The sequence below is a fragment of the Thamnophis elegans genome, chromosome 5 (genome assembly GCF_009769535.1).
Source record: "Thamnophis elegans isolate rThaEle1 chromosome 5, rThaEle1.pri, whole genome shotgun sequence".
Lineage (NCBI taxonomy): Eukaryota > Metazoa > Chordata > Lepidosauria > Squamata > Colubridae > Thamnophis > Thamnophis elegans.
The window spans coordinates 50,798,805-50,818,387 of NC_045545.1; the positions used below are offsets into that span (position 1 = coordinate 50,798,805).

Below are 19,583 nucleotides of genomic sequence, written 5' to 3' on the forward strand. Positions count from 1 at the left end.
TATTCAATCTCTTGCTGAATATGCTGGGATATAAATGGAATGAATGAACAGATGCATAAATATATTTATTGTAAAAGTCTTTCTTTTAGCACACAAGTAGGCAATCAGGAATTTTTCGAATATCATGTGATGCAACTTATATAAACCATATCCAATTCCATTGGGTTTGAGTTGGCAACATCTGGAAACATCTCTACCATTTGACAACATCTGGAGATACCATCCATACCATTTGAGCATTGGAAGAACACTTTCTTGTACTTGAGGGAATAAACACAATTTTGTATCTAGCCTCAGTTGCAAACACAGTTTACTACCTGGAGCCTAAAAGTATTGGACAAATGAATTAAAATATATAGAACAGCCTGATGCTGCAGAGTTGGAGACTAAATGTGAATTTAAGATTATAGCTTAAAATAAGACTTTAAATTCACACAGACAAGATAATTTTTCTGCTTCTAACCAGGACCAAACACTTGCCCAGTTTATCACCAGTAGTTAAAGAGTTTATTTATTCTTATCTTTCAGTTAAGATGGTAGATAAGTGTAGGAGATGCACATTTAGAAATTTGGATATATATATATAACTTACCCAGATAGGAAATTCTTTCCTATATTCTAGAAAAGTAATATATAAAGAATACTTGACATATCCTATGTCAAAATATATAAATATATAAATATATATTTTAAGCGAAATATGTTTTAAAAGTTTTATTTTATTAAGATAAAGTGCTTATGTTAAATTTAATATTCATTGCATAACATAGTAGTAGTAATTTTTATAATTATTAAATTTTCACAGTATTGCTATGCATACTTTTCTAATAAAATGATACAAACTGTTTGACAGAGCTTGCTTTCATGTAAGTGCACATAGGGTGGCAATTTTGTTATCATGAATAGCTTAGGTTCTGTCAAACTAATACAATTCTGTAATATATTGATTGCTTTAAATTTCAAATTTCATGCAAAATATTTAGAATAAAACTACCTTATTTTATTCTTTCTAAAAGAAAATGAGTATGGGGGAGAGGTCTCCTATAGTACACAATTTTTCTGCTATAAAAAAGCTAAAAATTATCTTTAGGGATTTAAATGCGACAGGAAAATTCATACCCTTGTTCAGTTCAATTCAATTCATATTCTCAAAATTTGTTAGATCTAAATAGGATGCTTCTAAGAAGGCTTATCTACCCCACAATTAATTTCCAGAGTGATCTCCTTATTTTTACTATTTTGAAATATCTCTTTTCAGCTCAGATTGATTAAAACCTCTGAAATAGGAGAGCGGGGGAATGTTCTGTATTTTAAATTCCATGTTAATGGAGACATGGGGTAGAAGGTTAATGAGTGGACTGATTTGTCTTGAATATGAGTATTTTTTTAAATTATGGTCACTGACCAGAATTGCAAACAAAAACACATTAAAAATAAAAGCAAAACAAGATAAAGTATTATAATAGGTGGTGGGTTTACTAGGGTCAAAAATCTGCCTTATTTTACAGGCAATAAAAATTTGACTATGTTTAAGGAAATGAATTATATGTTCTGATAACAACTGTACATAAGAAATTTGCAAGTATTTTACCAGATAAAGAATTATAAGGCATGTCCACGAATCCTTATAGAAGATACAGTATTAACAAGACATGAACTGTAGTTTCAACAGCTTCTTGTTCACAGGGTCACAGTCTTGGCTCCTGTAGGATTTAGTTGTATCTGTCCTCCAGAACTATTACGGGGAGAGTGCTGAAGTGTTTAAAGCTAGTGTTTTGAGGTATTCAGAACAATTATGTCATCTAAGTATCTTGCTGATTTGTAAGATGCGACTTGACTGCTAAGAAAAACATTCATAGGTAAAGCAGACTAGTCCTGTTGTGCTTCTAGGGCTTGGCTATATTGTTTAACTTTGTTGAGTGCATGCTTATAACTCATCATTAGAAGTGCCTCTATGGAAAAGCCAAGATGTTGAAGCTTTTCTGAGAATGTCCTAAATGTTATTGATTCGTAATTGTCTTCAATAAAGAAAGCACTCAAACCTGTGAGAAAGAACTTCATCTAAAGTGCTTTGATAGAGGTCTGTGCACCTGTTTTGACTTTAGATAGCCTTGACTCCCTCCTTTATATAATAATAGAAACACAAGTTGTTTCCTTGAATATGGCCTTTAGGAATTTAAATTGGACCCTTTCAAGAGAAGTAAAGAAGTATAAAGTCCTACCTGAGGTTAAAAAGTAGTTGTGTTTGAACTTTTAGCATTGCTAGGATAGGCTTTATTCATCTGGTGAAGTAAAAATATTAAATTGTGACTACTGTTCTTTGAGCATTTGATATGACATAATTCTAATGTTCACTGTGTTTGCTGTGGAAAACTATGCCCAAATATTTAAAAGATTTCACTTGTTCAGTACTTTGACCATTTATCTCCCAGGTGTATGGGTGGGTCTCTTTCAAAAGATCAGAATTTTAGTTTTATTATAGTTGATTTTAGGTGCTTCCTCAGAACAGTAATTGGCCAGAGCATTCAGAACCCATTTAAGTCCAATTAATATTTATGACAGAAATATTGTGTCATCCGCACACAACAAAGTTGCAATATGTCTTTAGTTTTTTTAGTTTTTTGAGGGGAGGTGTTCAAATGTATTTTGTTCATAAATGTACAGATTAAACAAGGGAGATAAAATACATCCCTGCCTCATTCCTCTGTGGTTGCAATATCTTTATTGTTGTTGCTTTGCATATAGCATTACACTTTGATTCTAGAAATTTTATTAAGATTTGCAACAGTAACTGCCTATCAGTGGTAGTTTTTTGGGTTAGTCCATAGCCTTGCTCGGGGAACTACTGTAGATCGAATTTAAACCTAAAATCAATAAATGCAGTATACATTATTGAACCTGTTTTAGATGTGTATTTTTTGGCCAAGTGTTGAATATTGACTTGTCTTTTGGACGTTCTGGTTTAGATTTAGTGGATAATTGCTTCTAATTAACCCATACTTCATTGTTTCTGATAGAGATAAGTGCTTCCCCCCTTAAAACCCTGAAAGAAAAACCCATTCTGATGGATACCTCAATTAGATTTTCTCTTCTCCTGAAGCAGCATTCATTCTGTAGTCTTTTTGATATCTCTGTAAGAAAGATGATTTGTTTTACATCTATTTTCAATGTAAATTAAGATTTCTGCAAATGTTTTGGAACATTTGAAACAAGGTTTTGCTTAATATTTTATAATTTTGCTATTATATCAATAAATCTTCTGTGTACTTCATCTGGAATTCCATAATTGTGATAGATGGCATGAAGACAGATTATGTGTGTGGTTCTACATCTTCTGTGATTACTTTAAGAGTCAAATGTGTAGACATGGTGAAGGCAGAACTTTTCATGACCGAAGGTTCTGTGGCAGTTGGAAGTAGACATTGGGAAAAGACCAGAAGACATGGAGATTCTGGTTGCTCTTTGCAACAAGTATATACTTGGCAAGATAATTATTTACTTGACATTTAGAAGAGGAGAAACCCAGGAATATGAGGTGATAAATTTTTGCTGGCATAAGAAAACTGGGCCAAACATATGTAGAGCTGTATTAGCAGTTGTATCCATCCTTTAACTTAATTTGGATAAGGTATCATTGCCTTTCTCAACCAAATCAGGAGAAGTACTGCAGTGAGGCTGTAATAGAGGACTTGAGATATCACCCTGGTATAGGGAATAATGTTCAGAAAGGAGAAATAATATTTCAAACGACATTTTCAGTTTTACTATAACAGTTTTGATAAACAAAAGCAAATCTTTACTCATAGAGTAAGGGGACAAGAAACAAAAGGGAAACGTGGCATATGTATTTATTCTTGCTGCTTCAAGAGCTCCATGAGAAGAATATATGCAATGTATTTGAGTATATAATTATAATAGGTTTTTCTATGAAAAACAGTAATTCATGACAACTTAAGAGTTCTGTACATTTAAATATACTAATGCTAATAAAGAGATGGCAGAGTTGTTGGTGACTACACTGATGTATCTTCATATATTTAGGATGAAATGTGCGTGAAATAGATGAAAATTATAGAATATGCATATATACAGACCTGTAGTTGCTCCCATTCAAAATTCTAGAGGATAATTTGGGTCCTCAGCTATGTATGCTTGCTCTCAGCGGGAGATCTGTCCACATAGCAAAACCAACTGATCTCTGCTCTCCCTTCTGGGAAACTCCAGGCATCCATCAGTCTGTTAATTGCACTAATTAGAGTGTGCTGAGGTGTTAATTGGAAAACCCTGGTATTGTGCCTGTTTAGGGGAAGAAAATGTCAATAAAAATTAATTGATGACTTGGCATGGCATGTGCACTTCACAGGTTAGCAGAGAGTCAAAAGATGTCAAGGCAAATGTTACTGCTCAGATTAAGCAATTGTTAATTAAAAAGTAGCAGTAATTAATATGCCTATTTGCCATATGGTATTGGGTCTCTACTCTAGTAGCCTTTTTTTCTTCTCTCTCCTGGATCCTTTTTCATTGCAAATAAAAATGTGTTTGAAATAAACAAATAAGGATAGTCAAATGGAATGGCAGTTATTGAATAAATTTATTTTGATTCTACCTAAAAAGAACAGTAATTAGATATTCAGCTTCAGTACTTCAATTAATCATTGTAGGACGAGTGTTTGCTCCTTTCGTGCAAACACTTTTTATTCGCTTATGTAGTTACCTTTTCCAAAAAGCCTGTAAACTACTAGTGTTAATTTAACATTGACATTTTTTACATTTTATTTTTACATGCCTAGCACCAGTTAGCCTTTTTTTTTTTTTACAACAAATAAATAATATTAGCATCTTTTAAATCTAGCCTTTCTCATTACTGGTCATATTAATATACCATTCAAACAGATCCAAAGTTGCAAGAACAACACATATTTTTGTGACCATGAATAGCATACTTCGATTATAGATCTTGGCTTAATCATTGGTCATATAATTAAGACAAAAGGGATGATAATATCATAGCTATATTCCGTATCTTCATGGTGCTTTCTTGCAAATGAAACAAAATGGAGATGCTGTGGATTAGTTGCTAAGGAGCATTTTGCACAACATATAATTGAGGGGTAAATTATTAATAAATAATTTGATTTATAATAACTTATACCTTATTGGGGTATTTAAAAATTAAGCACTATTTACTCATACATTTCATGGTAGACTGTATTATCAGAATAACAGAGTTGGAAGGGACCTTGGAGGTCTTAAAATTCAACCCACTGCTCAAACAGGAGACCCTATACCAGCGATGCCGAACCTTTTTTGGCTCATGTGCCATAAGTGGGGGGAGTGCAGGGGGTTCATGCACAGGCGTGACTCACCCATAATGCAATGCGTGACCCCCCCAGTGTGCATGCACGCATGACAGGTGCCCCCCCATTTTTTTGCATGCTTTTTTCGCCCTCCCCATGCTCCAGGGGCTTTATAGGATCCTGGGAGGGTGAAAACAGCCTCCCCTACCCCCCTGGAGGCCCCCCAGAGGCTTCAGGGACTTTCATGAGGCTTCCCTGAAGCCTCTGAAGGGCAAAAAATGCCCCTATGAGCAAACCAGAAGTCACTTCTGGTTTGCTCATAGGGTTGGTTTAAGCCCTCCAGAGGCTTCAGGGAAGCTCCTGAAGCCTCTGGAGGGCCTCCAGGATGGGAGGCTCTTTTTGCCCTCCCCAGGCTCCTATAAAACCTCTGGAGCCTGGGGAGGGTGAAAAATGGCTGAACTCAGCTGGCCAGTGTGTGCATGTGCGCTGGCCAGCTGACAGGGCAACACCTCGCGTGCCTGACATAGTTCCGTGTGCCATAGGTTCGCCACCCCGGCCGTATACCATTTCAGACAAATGGCTGTCCAATATGTTAAAACCTACAGTGATCAAGCATCCACAATTTCTGAAGGCAAGCTGTTCCACAGAGTAATTGTTCTGCCAGAAAAAGTCTCCTTATTCCTGTGTGGGTTCTCTCCATGATTAGTTTCCATCCATTGCTTTTTGTCCTACCCTCAGATGCTTTGAAGAATAGCTTGATTCCCTCTTCTTTGTGGCAGCCCTTCAACTATTGGAACACTGCTACCATGTCTCCCCTAGTCCTTCTTTTCATTAAACTAGACATACCTAGTTCTTGCAACCATTCTTCATATGTTTTAGCCTCTAGTCCCCTAATCATCTTGTTACTCTTCTCTGCAGTCTTTCTAGAACCTCAACATCTTTTTTATATTATGGCAACCAAAACTGGCTGCAATATTCCAAGTATGGTCTTATAAGGCATTTTAAAGTGCTACTAACAATCAGAAAGGATAGCTCTTTTTTTTCTTTTCTTAGTGAAATATTTGTATCTTTCTGCCACCCCACCACCCCTAAACCTTTTGGGTACCAGGGACTGGTTCCATGGAGGGAGGTTTTTCTTTGGACTAGAGGAGGTGTAATTTCATGTACTGCCTGCACTCCTTTCCTTGTATGCACGGTCCAGTTTCTGGCATGCAGTGGATCAGTGCCGGGCCACAGACCGGGGATTGGGGTCCCCTGAACTAGTATATAGTGCATAAATAAGGAATTGAAGCAAACAATTAAACCCGTGTTTATGAAACTTCATATCTTATATCTTCAGTGATACACCATGGTATGTATAGTGAACTTTTGATTTCATAGACATAACATGCATTATTTTATATATTATAATTATAAATATAATTACAAAAGCCGTTATAAGCTGCTCAGAATTGTCTAGAACCATTACATGGGCAGCAAACAAATTTGGCAAATAAAATGCATTATTGAAAAATAGCTTCTGGTAAACTGATTCCTCCCAGTCATTATATGTTACATAATTGTACTGGGAATGTGACTTTTTTAGTTATACTTTTAGTTATACTTTAGTTATACTTTCCAGCGTTTTGCTAATATGGCCTATTTAAAAAGCAACTTCGTTAGGGTTGTTTTATGATTGTTCTGGGTCTACATCTACTTTCATGGTTGTGTGATAAATGGTTCTTAACAAATAAAAACAGGAATAAGTCTATTCATTCCTCTTCTTTTTCCAGCTGTATTTTTTCCCCTGATCTCTCTGGTGTTTGTCAGTAGAGGGTTAACTATCTGACATATGTTTCTAAATCTGTAAACAGCTTTTTTTCTTAAATGCTTTGTAGTATATGGTCTCACTTGCTTCAGTACTTTTTCTTTTTACTTGAAAATTGGTTTTCTCACAAAATACATATGCTTGACAAAAATGGTCAAATGCACAGATGTTTGACAATTGAAAGTAATAAATGGGAAAAAAGGAAGAGAAAAAAATATGCATAAATAAAAAAGTTGAAATTTGTAGGGTTAGCTATTAGCTTTGCAAACAAGTGTTAAAACCTGATTTTAATAAATCTGTACAACTTCCATACCAATTCTGCATAGGCAAATGGAGCAGGCTAAGCTGACTCTGGAATGTTCTTGGCAAAACTAGTTGTCCTCCCGGCCAGGGAATGTTTAGCTACCATCTAAAACCAAAATAATGGTTAGTAGTGACTGCTGGTGCTCAACTTAATTTCCACATTCTTTTCATGCAAGTACATATGTACATATGTAGTAATTTAAAGTACCGTATATACTCGTGTATAGGCCGACCCGAATATAAGCCGAGGCACTTAATTTTACCACAAAAAACTGGAAAAGTTATTGACTCGAGTATAAGCCTAGGGTGGGAAATGCAGCAGCTACCGGTAAATTTCAAAAATAAAAATAGATACCAATAATGTTTTTGAATATTTATTTCAAAGAAAAACAGTAAACTAGCGATGTATTCAATGAAATACTTCACTCACCTCATGATGCTGATGTCCCGCTGTGATGATGATGTCCCGTGCAGCCGCGGGAGCGATGTCCCGCCTCCTATGACACACGGCACAGTGATTCCTATCATTGGATCACTGTACCAGAGGAGGTGGGACATCGCTATGTGGCTGCTTGCCATACCAAGGAGGAGGTGGGACATCGTTGCAGAGCGGCAGGAGGGGGAGGAAGGGGAATCGTAAGACAGCCCTGCATTACATTAGAACGTGAGGAGGGGGGATGGTGCGGTGCGCGCTGCGCGGCAAACTGACACAGAGGGAGGGGAAACTCACAGGGGCACTGGGCCATTCACGAGTGTCACCCAGCGGCATGGCCCCGCCCCTTTTTCTCCTCCATTTCGGGCAAATTTTTCACTGACTCGAGTATAAGCCGAGGCGGCTTTTTTCAGCCCAAAAAGTGGGCTGAAAAACTAGGCTTATACTCGAGTATATACAGTAACTGAATGCCTATTTTTGGTGCATGAGGTGCTGTACTTTAAAGCACTTTTCTTTCAATGGAAATCTTCTATATTATGGTAATTGTTTCATGCTAATTTCACACCAGAGAGAAATGGTTACCATGTTGGAAGTATTCCCCTCCCTGATAGTGGAAAGTCTTCCCCTATATTTTAATCAAAGTTGTACTGTTTATCCATTTCATTCTTTATTTCCCATTATTAGCAAATACCAGCAGACATCTTTCAGTCGAATTGCTACTTATCCTCTTTTATAATTTAAAAGAAATGAGATGCCAGATATTGAATCAGGGATCTTCTACATGTTGACCATGTGCTGTTCCTTTCAGATTTTGTAGAAAAAAGGCAAGGTGCAATAACAATTGTGATATGATTTTTCAACCTTATATTTTCCTTCTGGGTCTGCCATGATTGTAATCTTCAGCCAGGCATAAGCAGAATTAATAAGCAGCTAGAGAAGAAAATTTGATGCATTACCCATACCCATATACCCATAACCATGTCTGTGTATTTACATCCAGGTTGGTTCCTATTAACTTCATAGATATGTTGATATTGTTTTCTTGGCCAAAATATAGAAATGGATTGCCTCTGCCTTATTTCAAGTATTTTCATCTTTACTTGCTTTCCTATCCATGTATTAACTAAGCCTGAGCCTGCTTAGCTTCAAAATCCAGGCTCAGTCAGTTATGTGCTGCCACCTTCTGAAATGCCACATTGCGGGCATGACAAGGTTCCAGCCCCCCCTCCCTATTTTGATTTTAAAACATAAGTTTAGCTAATGCCTACATTGGATGCATTAAGAAAATGCCATCCCCATCTCATAACAATCTTTGTAATTCTCTCAATTATATCCATTTTTGTCTGTAAAAGATGCTTTGAATGATCTATGCTCGTACATGAGTCATGTCGATATTTTGCATAGAGAGTGAAAGACAATAATTTTTAACTGAATTTATTTTGTAGACTTCCTTGAATTTATTACTATATTGTAAATGCAAGAAATGCATTAAAAGAACAAGACTTGATACTATTGATGATTCTACGGCTTTCCTTTCCCTTCCTTGAATCCTATGCTAAACCAGTAATGAATGGCTATTAGAACTGATGATAACTTGATTGTCTTTCATGTGGATCTGTCCATTACATATATCCTCATTCAAGTATAGCCTTAGATCTAGTCATAGGAAATGTAAAGAACAGTGCGTTTTGTTGTAAAATACACCTGAATTGCAACAAGTTATCCCTTGGAAGATATACTCTTCCCAGTATAAGAGATAATAAGGGAATTCTCTGAATATTCATCTAAATGAATGTTATAAAAAAGAGAAGAATTTCAAATAAAACATCTATTTAAAAAAAACTGATGGAAAGGAACAAAACAGCTTAGTAGAAATATATAAAGTAAAAGAAGTTAAAACGTATATAAATCTTAAGACAATATTCGTCAGGTTCACTGCTAGGTAAAGGAAAATGATAGAACAAGTTTTCTTTCTGACAATTGGATTTAGACCATGGAGGTCGTTTCTTCTGAACTCCGTATAGGATTATGCGACATGTAGAGTTAACACATGATACTAAAATTCAAGTTTGGTTTGCATTTTGTTTTCAAAATGTTTGCTATCTTTTTTGATAACTTTGTAACTTCTGTGTTCCAAGATTATTTATTTGATTTCATCTCATTCTTTATCCAGCAAAATATTGTTAACCTAGAAATGTATATTTTCCCTAAAACCAAGTCATGGTAACATTCTGTCCTTGAATTCCCTGGGACAAGTATGTCATTCTGTGTCACTTTGTGTGTATTTGATAGTGTGAGGGGCTACAGGAGGGAATCGACAACTCCACATGGGAATTAATGTCATTCACACATCCTGTGGAAATGACTTTTGAAATGCATATAATCTCAAACATGCAAATGAGAAGCTTGTTTCACCCTGTTTAATATGAATGATAGCTTCTGAATAGCTATTATTACATGCCACATTTCAGCAATTATGTTGTTCCCAGTTTGTCGGTCTATCGTGCCAAAAAAGCAAAAGCAAAATCCACACACAGTAAAGAAAAAGGTAGTTTAAAAAAAAACCCACCCTCTTCTTCTGTCCCTTTTGCTTTCAAACTTGCTGACTAGTTGTCTGATCAGTTCCAAGTCTGGGCTTTGTGCTTCATTTGATCTAGAAAGTAGCAGTCTTGAAGGAAGAATGAGTACAGTTTTCTTTATAGAGGAAGAAAGTGAAAAATCCCAGTGTGTCAGTTTGTTTGCTTTTCATTACCATTAGTTTGATTCTAGTTTTCTGAATGTAATTACAATAGCAGAAATTACTCATTGATTATCACTCAAAATTGGTGATAATCAATTTAAAGCAATTGGCATTTCCTCCTCAGAAGATATTACCTTGCTGAGTAATGAAATGTTTGCAACAAAACAAACAAGCTCAGAGAGCACTGAGGACCCTACAATTCAGCCCTGAGCTATAAATTTTCAATCTCCTCCTTAAATTTCAATTTCCTAGATTACTGAAATACTTTGGATACATATTTGCTTTTATTTTGTAGATGAACAATTCATTTTAGTAGTGGCAGAGGAAATACTGATCATGATTAGAATACACCTTCAAGTTTCAACCTCAGAACATAAACAGTAGCCCAGCTATAACTATTGGAGCTCTCTTCTCTTCCAGCCTTCATATATTAAAGGCATACTGGTACCAGCTGCTGGGAATATCCAGAGACAATTCTTATGACAGATAAGTGTTTCTGGCAATTTACTCAGCAAGTAACCATTTTAGATTCTTGTTCATCTCATGATATTGACTGCGGTTTGAGCTGAGGGCAAAGCTCCGCACAGATTACTTTCAAAATTATTAGTCTGAATATCCGGGACAAATAAAAGTAAAATTTCCAAAATCTGTGCTGTATTTTGCATTTGAGGTATTTTTGCTTTGCTGAGAGAAGAGAGGGAGTAATGTTAAATTGTTATTGTCTAACCATCTAGGAAAACTTTATCTTTATCTTTCCTAAAATCATGCATTCAAACCGAGAAGTGTATTGTCCCATCCCAAGCAGTGGAAAATAGCAAGACCTTATTCATGTTGCAATAATGAAGATTGTTGTCTGTGTACAGAGCTAAGTGAGACAAGGAATTGATGATTGGGAATTGATGTTATTCTCATTTTGCATGGGGTGCTTCTTGCATCATGAGGGCAAGCAAGTTTGCTTTTTGTTTCCCTTCATTGTAATCCCTAATGTAGTTGAGAGGAAGGACTGAAAGATAGATGTAGGAATGCCTCCATTCCTCCCACTCCTTCCTTGTTTTTAACAGTTGCAATGGACATTATCATTTTACAGTTTAAAAGTGTTTAATTGGAAAATACATAAAACCTTATTGACATTATTTAATGTTGAAAATTAAAATTGGAAGGTATTCTGAACCTTCCTATAAAGGGTGGGAGTAGAATTACTCTCTGTTACTATATCGGATAATTCAACTATGACTGTCTTTCCTAATAATGAACTCACATGGTGTCTGTGGTTTTGAAGAAGTGAGTAATCTTTCCCACTGTTGGCCTCTTTATGCTGTTTATGTAGTTTTGCAATTTTTGAATAGAAAGGTTTTGAGAGCTAGTGTGGTATAATGGTCAAATGCTGGACTGGGACTGGAAGGATCCAGACTCAAGTTTGCTTTCAGCCATGGAAACTCTCTAGTGAGTTTGGACTTGTCACAATTCTCTCAGCACTGCCCACTGAATATAATGGATACTTGAGGACAGAGGAATTGGAACAGAGAATGCTGAGTAAGCAGCTTTGAGCTCATTGAGATAAAGTGGGATACATACTTAACAAATAAATGAATATCTTTATGTCCTGTGTCTGGAAGATTCATGTATCTATGCTCATGATTGTGTGTGTGTGTGTGTGTGTGTGTGTGTGTGTTCCTCTCTTGATTCTTTGTCTTCACAAACATTTTGTGATCTAGAAATTGTAAACCCTCAGCTTTCCTAACTATTCTGCTCTTCAATTGTGTTGGCATGCAGTTCTTATCTCCACTAGCACAGTGACAGTTGCATATAACTATTGGAACAGTTTCTCACAGCTTTTAACCTAACATTTTTAATATAACAAGCATTGCTTCTCTCTAATGAAAACTCTAATGAATAGCTGTAGGAACATTTTTTATGATAGATTATGTTTCAGCTTTATTCATTTACTTTCACTGTCTATGCCCAGCATGTTTCCTGAAAAGTGCCTGAAAAGTGTCAGTAATATAAGAGAGTAAGTTTGTTTCTAGAGGTTTTTTTTACAATAGTTTCCTAACTACCAGATAGTGTCTATGAAGACATTATGTGTGCTTTCAGATATGTGTGTGTGTTCTTTCAAATCAGTGTTTTGCTTCTGGAGACTGTCTCTGCAGTTTTCTTGGCAATGCTTTTGCCATTTGCTGTTGACTTATTTGTAGGGCTATGAGTGAGACAGACTGGCCCAAGAGCATCTAGCTGGTTAAGGTAGAACTAGAACTCACAGCTTTCCAGCTTCTAGCCTCATGGCGTCCACCCACTACACCAATTTTGTTCTGCCTATTTTGAATAATGTCTATAAATGGGATTTTTTAGGATATTTGTTAGACAAATTTTAGATTATTTTTTTCAGAGTATAAGATGCACCTTTTTTCCTCAAAAAAGAGGCTGAAAATCTGGGTGCATCTTATACATCGAATACAGCATTTTTTCCCTCCTGAAGCCCCGCCCCCTTCACAAAAAATGGCCGTGCATACCCTTACGGAGGCTTTCAGAGAGCGCCTGGGGCCCTTGGGATGGCAGAAATGAGCAAAATGGTGCGTCTTATACTCCGAAACATACAGTACCTACAGATGCCTTCAAATAATTATTTCCTCACTGGTTTACATCCAGAAGTGTTCCTGTACAAAGAATTAAGACAAATATTCCCAGGATAATGTTGCAGGATCCAATCTGGGTCAGTCACTGGGACTAGAGGTTTAGTCTTCCAAGCTTTTAGACTCACGCTGGAGCTCATCATCAGGGAACTTCCCTTTCACCAGAAAGCATACTTTGGGATATTCTATGAGTAGTATTTAGGTGGTGCCTGGTTATGTGTGACTTTTTAGTTGTTGATTGGGTTGTTGATGGCTGGTTATTAAGGTCTTTGCTCTTGTTTCCTTGTGCTGCCAAGGTTGTTAAGTACCTGATAACTAGTGGTAAATTAACACTCCTGTTGACTGACAAGGGGCATGTTTCCCAGGCTTCAACCATTTTCCTGGCTATTTTTGTACCCACTTAGCCAACAATTTTAGTAGCTGTGAAATTGAATGTATGTCCTTGTTCATTGCAATGTTCCTGTACAATATGCACATATCAAACAGTAGTTGTGCATTAGTGCCTGTTCTGGTTAAGAATGCTTGAACACAATACAAATGAACAACATTGTGTCTCTGTATTAATTTGCATTGAGAAGTTGGGTTTTACTCTGTAAATTTTCATGAAGTGGTGGTTCTCTTTGAACTATACTACTGCTATATAAAGTACCCAGTTTCTCTCTTTGTTTTAAGTATTCAAGACAGATTAGTACCCAATGTATATAATTTAGTATGCTGAATACTAAAGTGGAAATATTGGTGTGTGTACTTGACTGCAATATTTTATGATCCCCTTGTTAATTGTAATAAATGTTATATTGTTTATTTTCCCTTTGGTATGGAATGAAAATTCTGTTAAAGATTTGTGCAGCATTTGCACTTAATATTGTATTTTCTTATATACCATATGTTTTGGAGTATAAGATGCGCTTCCTCCCCTAAAAGAGGGTGAAAATTTGGATGCATCTTATACACTGAATGTAGCCTCACCCACCCAATTGTTTGTTGTACAATTTGCTGTATCTCTGTCAAAGAACTTTATACAAGAAGTCTCTTGACATCAGAATGGGACAACTTGCCACGGCCAACTCCCCACAGCCAACTCTCTGCAGTCAACTTACTGTGAGATGACTTGCCACAGCCAACTCATCATAGAACAACTCCCCGTGGAACAATTCCACAATTTAATTAATTTTTTTAAAATAATTTTTAAAGTATTTTAATTTTTGTCACTCAAATTTCATTTTGTCAAACCTTTTGTATCCTTTCTTTAACAATCCCATTCCGTTATTTCTTTGATATCACTATAACTCTCATCCCGTGGAGAGTTGTCCTGCGGTGAGTTAGCCATGGTGAATTGGCTGTGACGGGTTGGATACAGTGAATTGGCCATGATGAATTGGTCATATAGCGAGTTGGCCATGGTTAGTTGGCTATGGCAAGTTGTCCTAGACCCTCTTGACATCACTCTTCCATCTGTAACAATCCTGAATTTCCCTTTCTCATAGGAATACTATTAAGAAAGGGAAAAATAGCTAACTCATGTGTTTGATTGGTAATGGTTTTATTAGCAAATGGTTCAAAAATGTATTTTAAACTCAAAAATAGTCTGTGTATAAATCTTATTCTCTGAAATACTACTGCAAATCTCCTTCGCAAAGAAGACAAAGGAACATCACTTATTAGAATGCTATCCTCAAGCATAATTTAGAACCTGCAGCTTGTAACTTTGCTCAGATATCTTGTTATTTCTTTCTTTATAAAGGTGCTGCTAGCAAGTCATGATGGTTGAATCAGCCTCAGAGACCATACGTTCTACTCCCTCCGGTCAAAATGGTGTCAGCAGCCTAAACAATCCAAATGATGGAGGAGGAGGAGGTGGCGGTGGTGGTGGAGGAGGATGTGGAAGAGAGGGAGGAGCCAGTGGAGAAACCAATGGAGAAATGAGCCCAGTAGAACTCCTCCATTTTCAGCAGCAGCAGGTATGATGGACTTGATTCTTTCATTTACTTCCTTATTTCCCTTGCTCATTTCTCTTCAGTTAAGTAGGCCTTAACTTTAGGAATATTGCAGATAATGGAAATAGAAAAGTTATAAATTAGGTGAATAACCTGAAGATGCTAGGTCCCACATTATATTTATTTTCCTGCAATCATAAACACATTACTCCTAAGTCCTGGATGAGAAGAATTATTTTGTAACAAAATCAAAACATTCGAAATGGCCACAAACACTCTAGAAATATGCCCATACTTCTCTCATTTTTTATTTATAAAAGCAGTTGTTAGTTTAGTTATATGTTTATGCTCTGTATCTCCATGCTTAGTTTCATTAAAACTATTGTTCAACTGTTAACTGTTGTGCTGCTTCAGTTTTATTTTATAAATAGCATTTGAACAATGGCTTCAAACAAATTTTGCAAAAAAAAGTTTATAAACCCTAAAGTTCCTTTCATTTCAGCTACTATAGTAAAAAAAATGTAATAAGCATTCAGTAGTACATATCTGAATAATTATTTTATAGATGCAGATAGGAGCAAACAATCTGAAATGATGTTTCATGTTTCAAAAGGCAGTGATAATAAACACATTAGTAATAGCCTATCCTAACAGATCTAATGTAATATAACACATCAAGAAAACATGCATATAAAAATATTGTACATCTAAATCCTGTTCACTGTCATAATCTGATATTTGTGTTCCCTCCACCATTCAACTGTTATATTTCTTCTCTTACTTTTAGATATAGCTCTATAAATGCAGAGGCATTTATAAAGTTCATGAACATCTAATTGCCTTATTTTGAACATTTATTAACTATAGAGTTGATGGTACCTCACTTGTCTATCCTTAAACTGCTTTTTAGAATGAAATACCTGGATTGGCAAAGTTGTCATTTTATTTTAATTTTATGTATTACACACACACACACACACACACACACACACACGTATACATATATACATACATAACATACATGACATAAATCTTGACCATCCATCTCCCTCCAATTCCCCCAATTTCTTATTTGCTCAATTTATCATTTGTATAAAAATGAAAGTGAAGGCTGTCCCAAAAGAAGATTGCCAAATAAGTGAAGATTCCACCAATAGAAAATGCTACCTGTCATCTCAACCATTCAGAGCAATACAGTAAGCAACCTCTGTTTGCAGTGAAAATGTTGTAATGCAACAGTTGTGTCATTTGGTGTAGTTGCAGCCAGACAAAGTCAAAGCAAAATCCTTCAAAAGAATTTAAAAATTATTTGAATAACTTGCAGTTAGAAAACTTTTGTTCATTAGCAGTCACTAGTGGCATCACAAACAATATACATATTAAAACATACTCATGTGCGTTCCTAGGACATCATGGTATAATAAAAGAAATGTCATTTCCAATGGCTAATTTTAACAGTGTGGGATGTTTTTAAGCACAGGGGGTGGTATTATTAAAGGTCTGTTATCCTGCAGCTATATCAAGTACATAACAATGGACCAAGTATCATTTGCATTCATTGTTTCTTATTGGAATTCTTAAGGACAGCTTGCTGGTTGTCCGTACATCTATCCATCCATTTACCCTCTTCTCTCCAAACCAAAGGATAGCACTTGACACTGAATGCCTGCTAGTGTAGTTCTGCATTACACAACTATATGTGGTTATATTGCTGTGTATCAGTTGTTTTGTATGTCGACTCTTCTGTTAATTTTGCTTTGCCTGCACATTTGAAAATGAGAGTCCCAGTGATTCTAGAATTGTTTGTGAAGTAGTATGTACTTGCCACATTCAGTATGAGTAAGGTTCCCAAGCAAAGTTCTACCTACCAAGCTCAACGTCATCTTATCTATAATAAGAATATAATAAATCAGGAAAATAGTTGTCAAAATTTTCAACTACCGTATATACTCGAGTATAGGCCGCCCCGAATATAAGCCGAGGCACCTAATTTTACCACAAAAAAACTGGAAAAGTTATTGACTCGAGTATAAGCCTAGGGTGGGAAATGCAGCAGCTACCAGTAAATTTCAAAAATAAAAATAGATACCAATAATGTTTTTGAATATTTATTTCAAAGAAAAACAGTAAACTAGCGGTGTATTCAATGAAATACTTCACTCACCTCATGATGCTGATGTCCCGCTGTGATGATGATGTCCCGTGCAGCCGCGGGAGCGATGTCCCGCCTCCTATGACACACGGCACAGTGATTCCTATCATTGGATCACTGTACCAGAGGAGGTGGGACATCGCTATGTGGCTGCTTGCCATAACAAGGAGGAGGTGGGACATCGTTGCAGAGCGGCAGGAGGGGGAGGAAGGGGAATCGTAAGACAGCCCTGCATTACATTAGAACGTGAGGAGGGGGGATGGTGCGGTGTGCGCTGCGCGGCAAACTGACACAGAGGGAGGGGAAACTCACAGGGGCACTGGGCCATTCACGAGTGTCACCCAGCGGCATGGCCCCGCCCCTTTTTCTCCTCCATTTCGGGCAAATTTTTCACTGACTCGAGTATAAGCCGAGGCGGCTTTTTTCAGCCCAAAAAGTGGGCTGAAAAACTAGGCTTATACTCGAGTATATACAGTATATAGATAATTTATAGGTTAGTGAGATAATTCTTGTCTACATATAGAAATGACCTTAAACATATCATCCAGTTGATTCTTCTATTAGCTGACTCTTCAGTTTGCTTGAAAACTGTAGTTAAAGAATACTCATCATGGTTTCTCAATAAATTGGACTGAGGTTGCAGAGTTCAATTCTTGCGACTGATTCACTTTAGCATTCTTAATAATAAATTGGACAAGGGGAAGAAGGATTGCTTATCAAATTTGCACTTAATACAAAACTGAATAAGTAGTTTAAAACAGGGGTCCCAACAACCAGGATGCAGCCCACTACTTGGCCATGTAGAACTTGGCCGTGGAACTGGCAGGTGTGCATGTATGCACATGCATGGGTGCATCTCCACTCTTGCGAGCAGTGGTGAGTGTGTGTGTGCATTCCATGTGTGGAGAACTATTTCTCCCCCCCTCCTCACACAGTCTGCAAAGATGAAAAGGTTGGGGAACTCTGGTTTAAAAGACAATTGCCTTAAAATGATCTTGTTTTTTCAATGTATTGAACCCCCTGTTGCCCAAGAGAAATAGAAAGCTTTTCATATAAAAAATAACACCATCCACAGTTATAGGGTGTAAAAGAACTGATTTGTTAGTAATGTACAGTATACGAAATGTATGTTGGAATTACTTATTCTCTCACTCAGTATATAGCCTGCTTTTATTTGAATGAGCAGAGTGGTATTGCTGCAAAAACACGGTTCACCGACAAATGCGCGCTCGACAAAAGCATGCCGACAAAACCGCGGCGAGAAAACCGCGAGGTCAAAATTGCACCCACAGAAGCGCGCCGACAAATGCGCGCCGATGAAAGCGCGCCATCAAAAAACAACAAAAACAACATAATAACCCTAAACCTAAACCTAAACCTAACCCTTACCTTAACCCTCATCGCGCTTTTGTGGGTGCGGTTTTGTCGGCGTTCTTTTGTGGGAACGCTTTTGACGTCGCAGGTTTCTCACCGTGGTTTTGTTAGCGCGCTTTTGTTGGGCGTGCATTTGACGGGTCATGCAAAAACACACACCCAAAAACCAACTTTTTGTTGCAAGTATAGTTTCCAAATCATAGGAAATAATAGTTCCACTGTATTCTGGATTAATCAGATTCCACCTTGAGTAGTATGCCCAGTTCTGACAAGGAGTTGGGAATGTTTAATTTTGAGAAAGGTGACACAAGGAGGCTATGATAGTATTCTTTCATATACTTGAAGGATTCTCATATACAAGAAAAATCATCTTTATTCTGTCTGTATTCAAGATATAGAATAATGGTTATTTGATTATAGGAAGCAGCTTCTGATTGAATACTAGGAAAAACTTTCCAATAACAATAATAATTTTATAGTAGAACCAAAGGTGATAAGATATATTTGCTGGAAAGGGCAATAATCAGGCAAGGATGTAATTGGGATTTTTGTTCTATGCAGGGGTTGATTGTCTCAATAGTTCCAATTCTCTGCTGCTATTTTATCAGTAATACCATTTCATCAAGGATTATTACCTGCATATGCTGTAGTACTTGTATATTAGCATCAGCTGTTTCTTTCATGGCATTCAAGACTTAGGAGGTCACTTAGCATTAGGAGAATATCTTGAACAGTGAATGATATGCCTGGAACTATGTCATAAACATAATTGTTAATACAGTTGGCCAATCAACAGCGACCTCCTCAGACTAGGGTCTAGGTCCAATCAGCAAAGTAACCCACTCTTCAATTTTCATAGAATGGGCAAATTGTCCATTGCTAATTGAAATATCCCATCCCTGGGAGCCAG

The 19,583-nt window shown here is 36.7% G+C and overlaps 1 protein-coding gene across 5 annotated transcripts in view; it reads left to right on the forward strand.

Annotated features, from left to right (window-relative positions):
- The window catches only part of FOXP4 (forkhead box P4), a 170,674-nt gene that overhangs the window by 31,114 nt on the left and 119,977 nt on the right, over positions 1-19,583 (forward strand). For 4 of the 5 annotated variants that reach the window (XM_032218013.1, XM_032218009.1, XM_032218010.1 and 1 more), the window contains exon 2: positions 14,955-15,171. In XM_032218013.1, coding sequence (XP_032073904.1) covers positions 14,971-15,171 — 201 coding nt within the window. In that variant the 5' untranslated portion in view covers positions 14,955-14,970. Of the gene's footprint in view, positions 1-8,833; positions 12,114-14,954; positions 15,172-19,583 lie in introns of those variants that run through there. The other variant, XM_032218012.1, reaches the window with a different exon arrangement.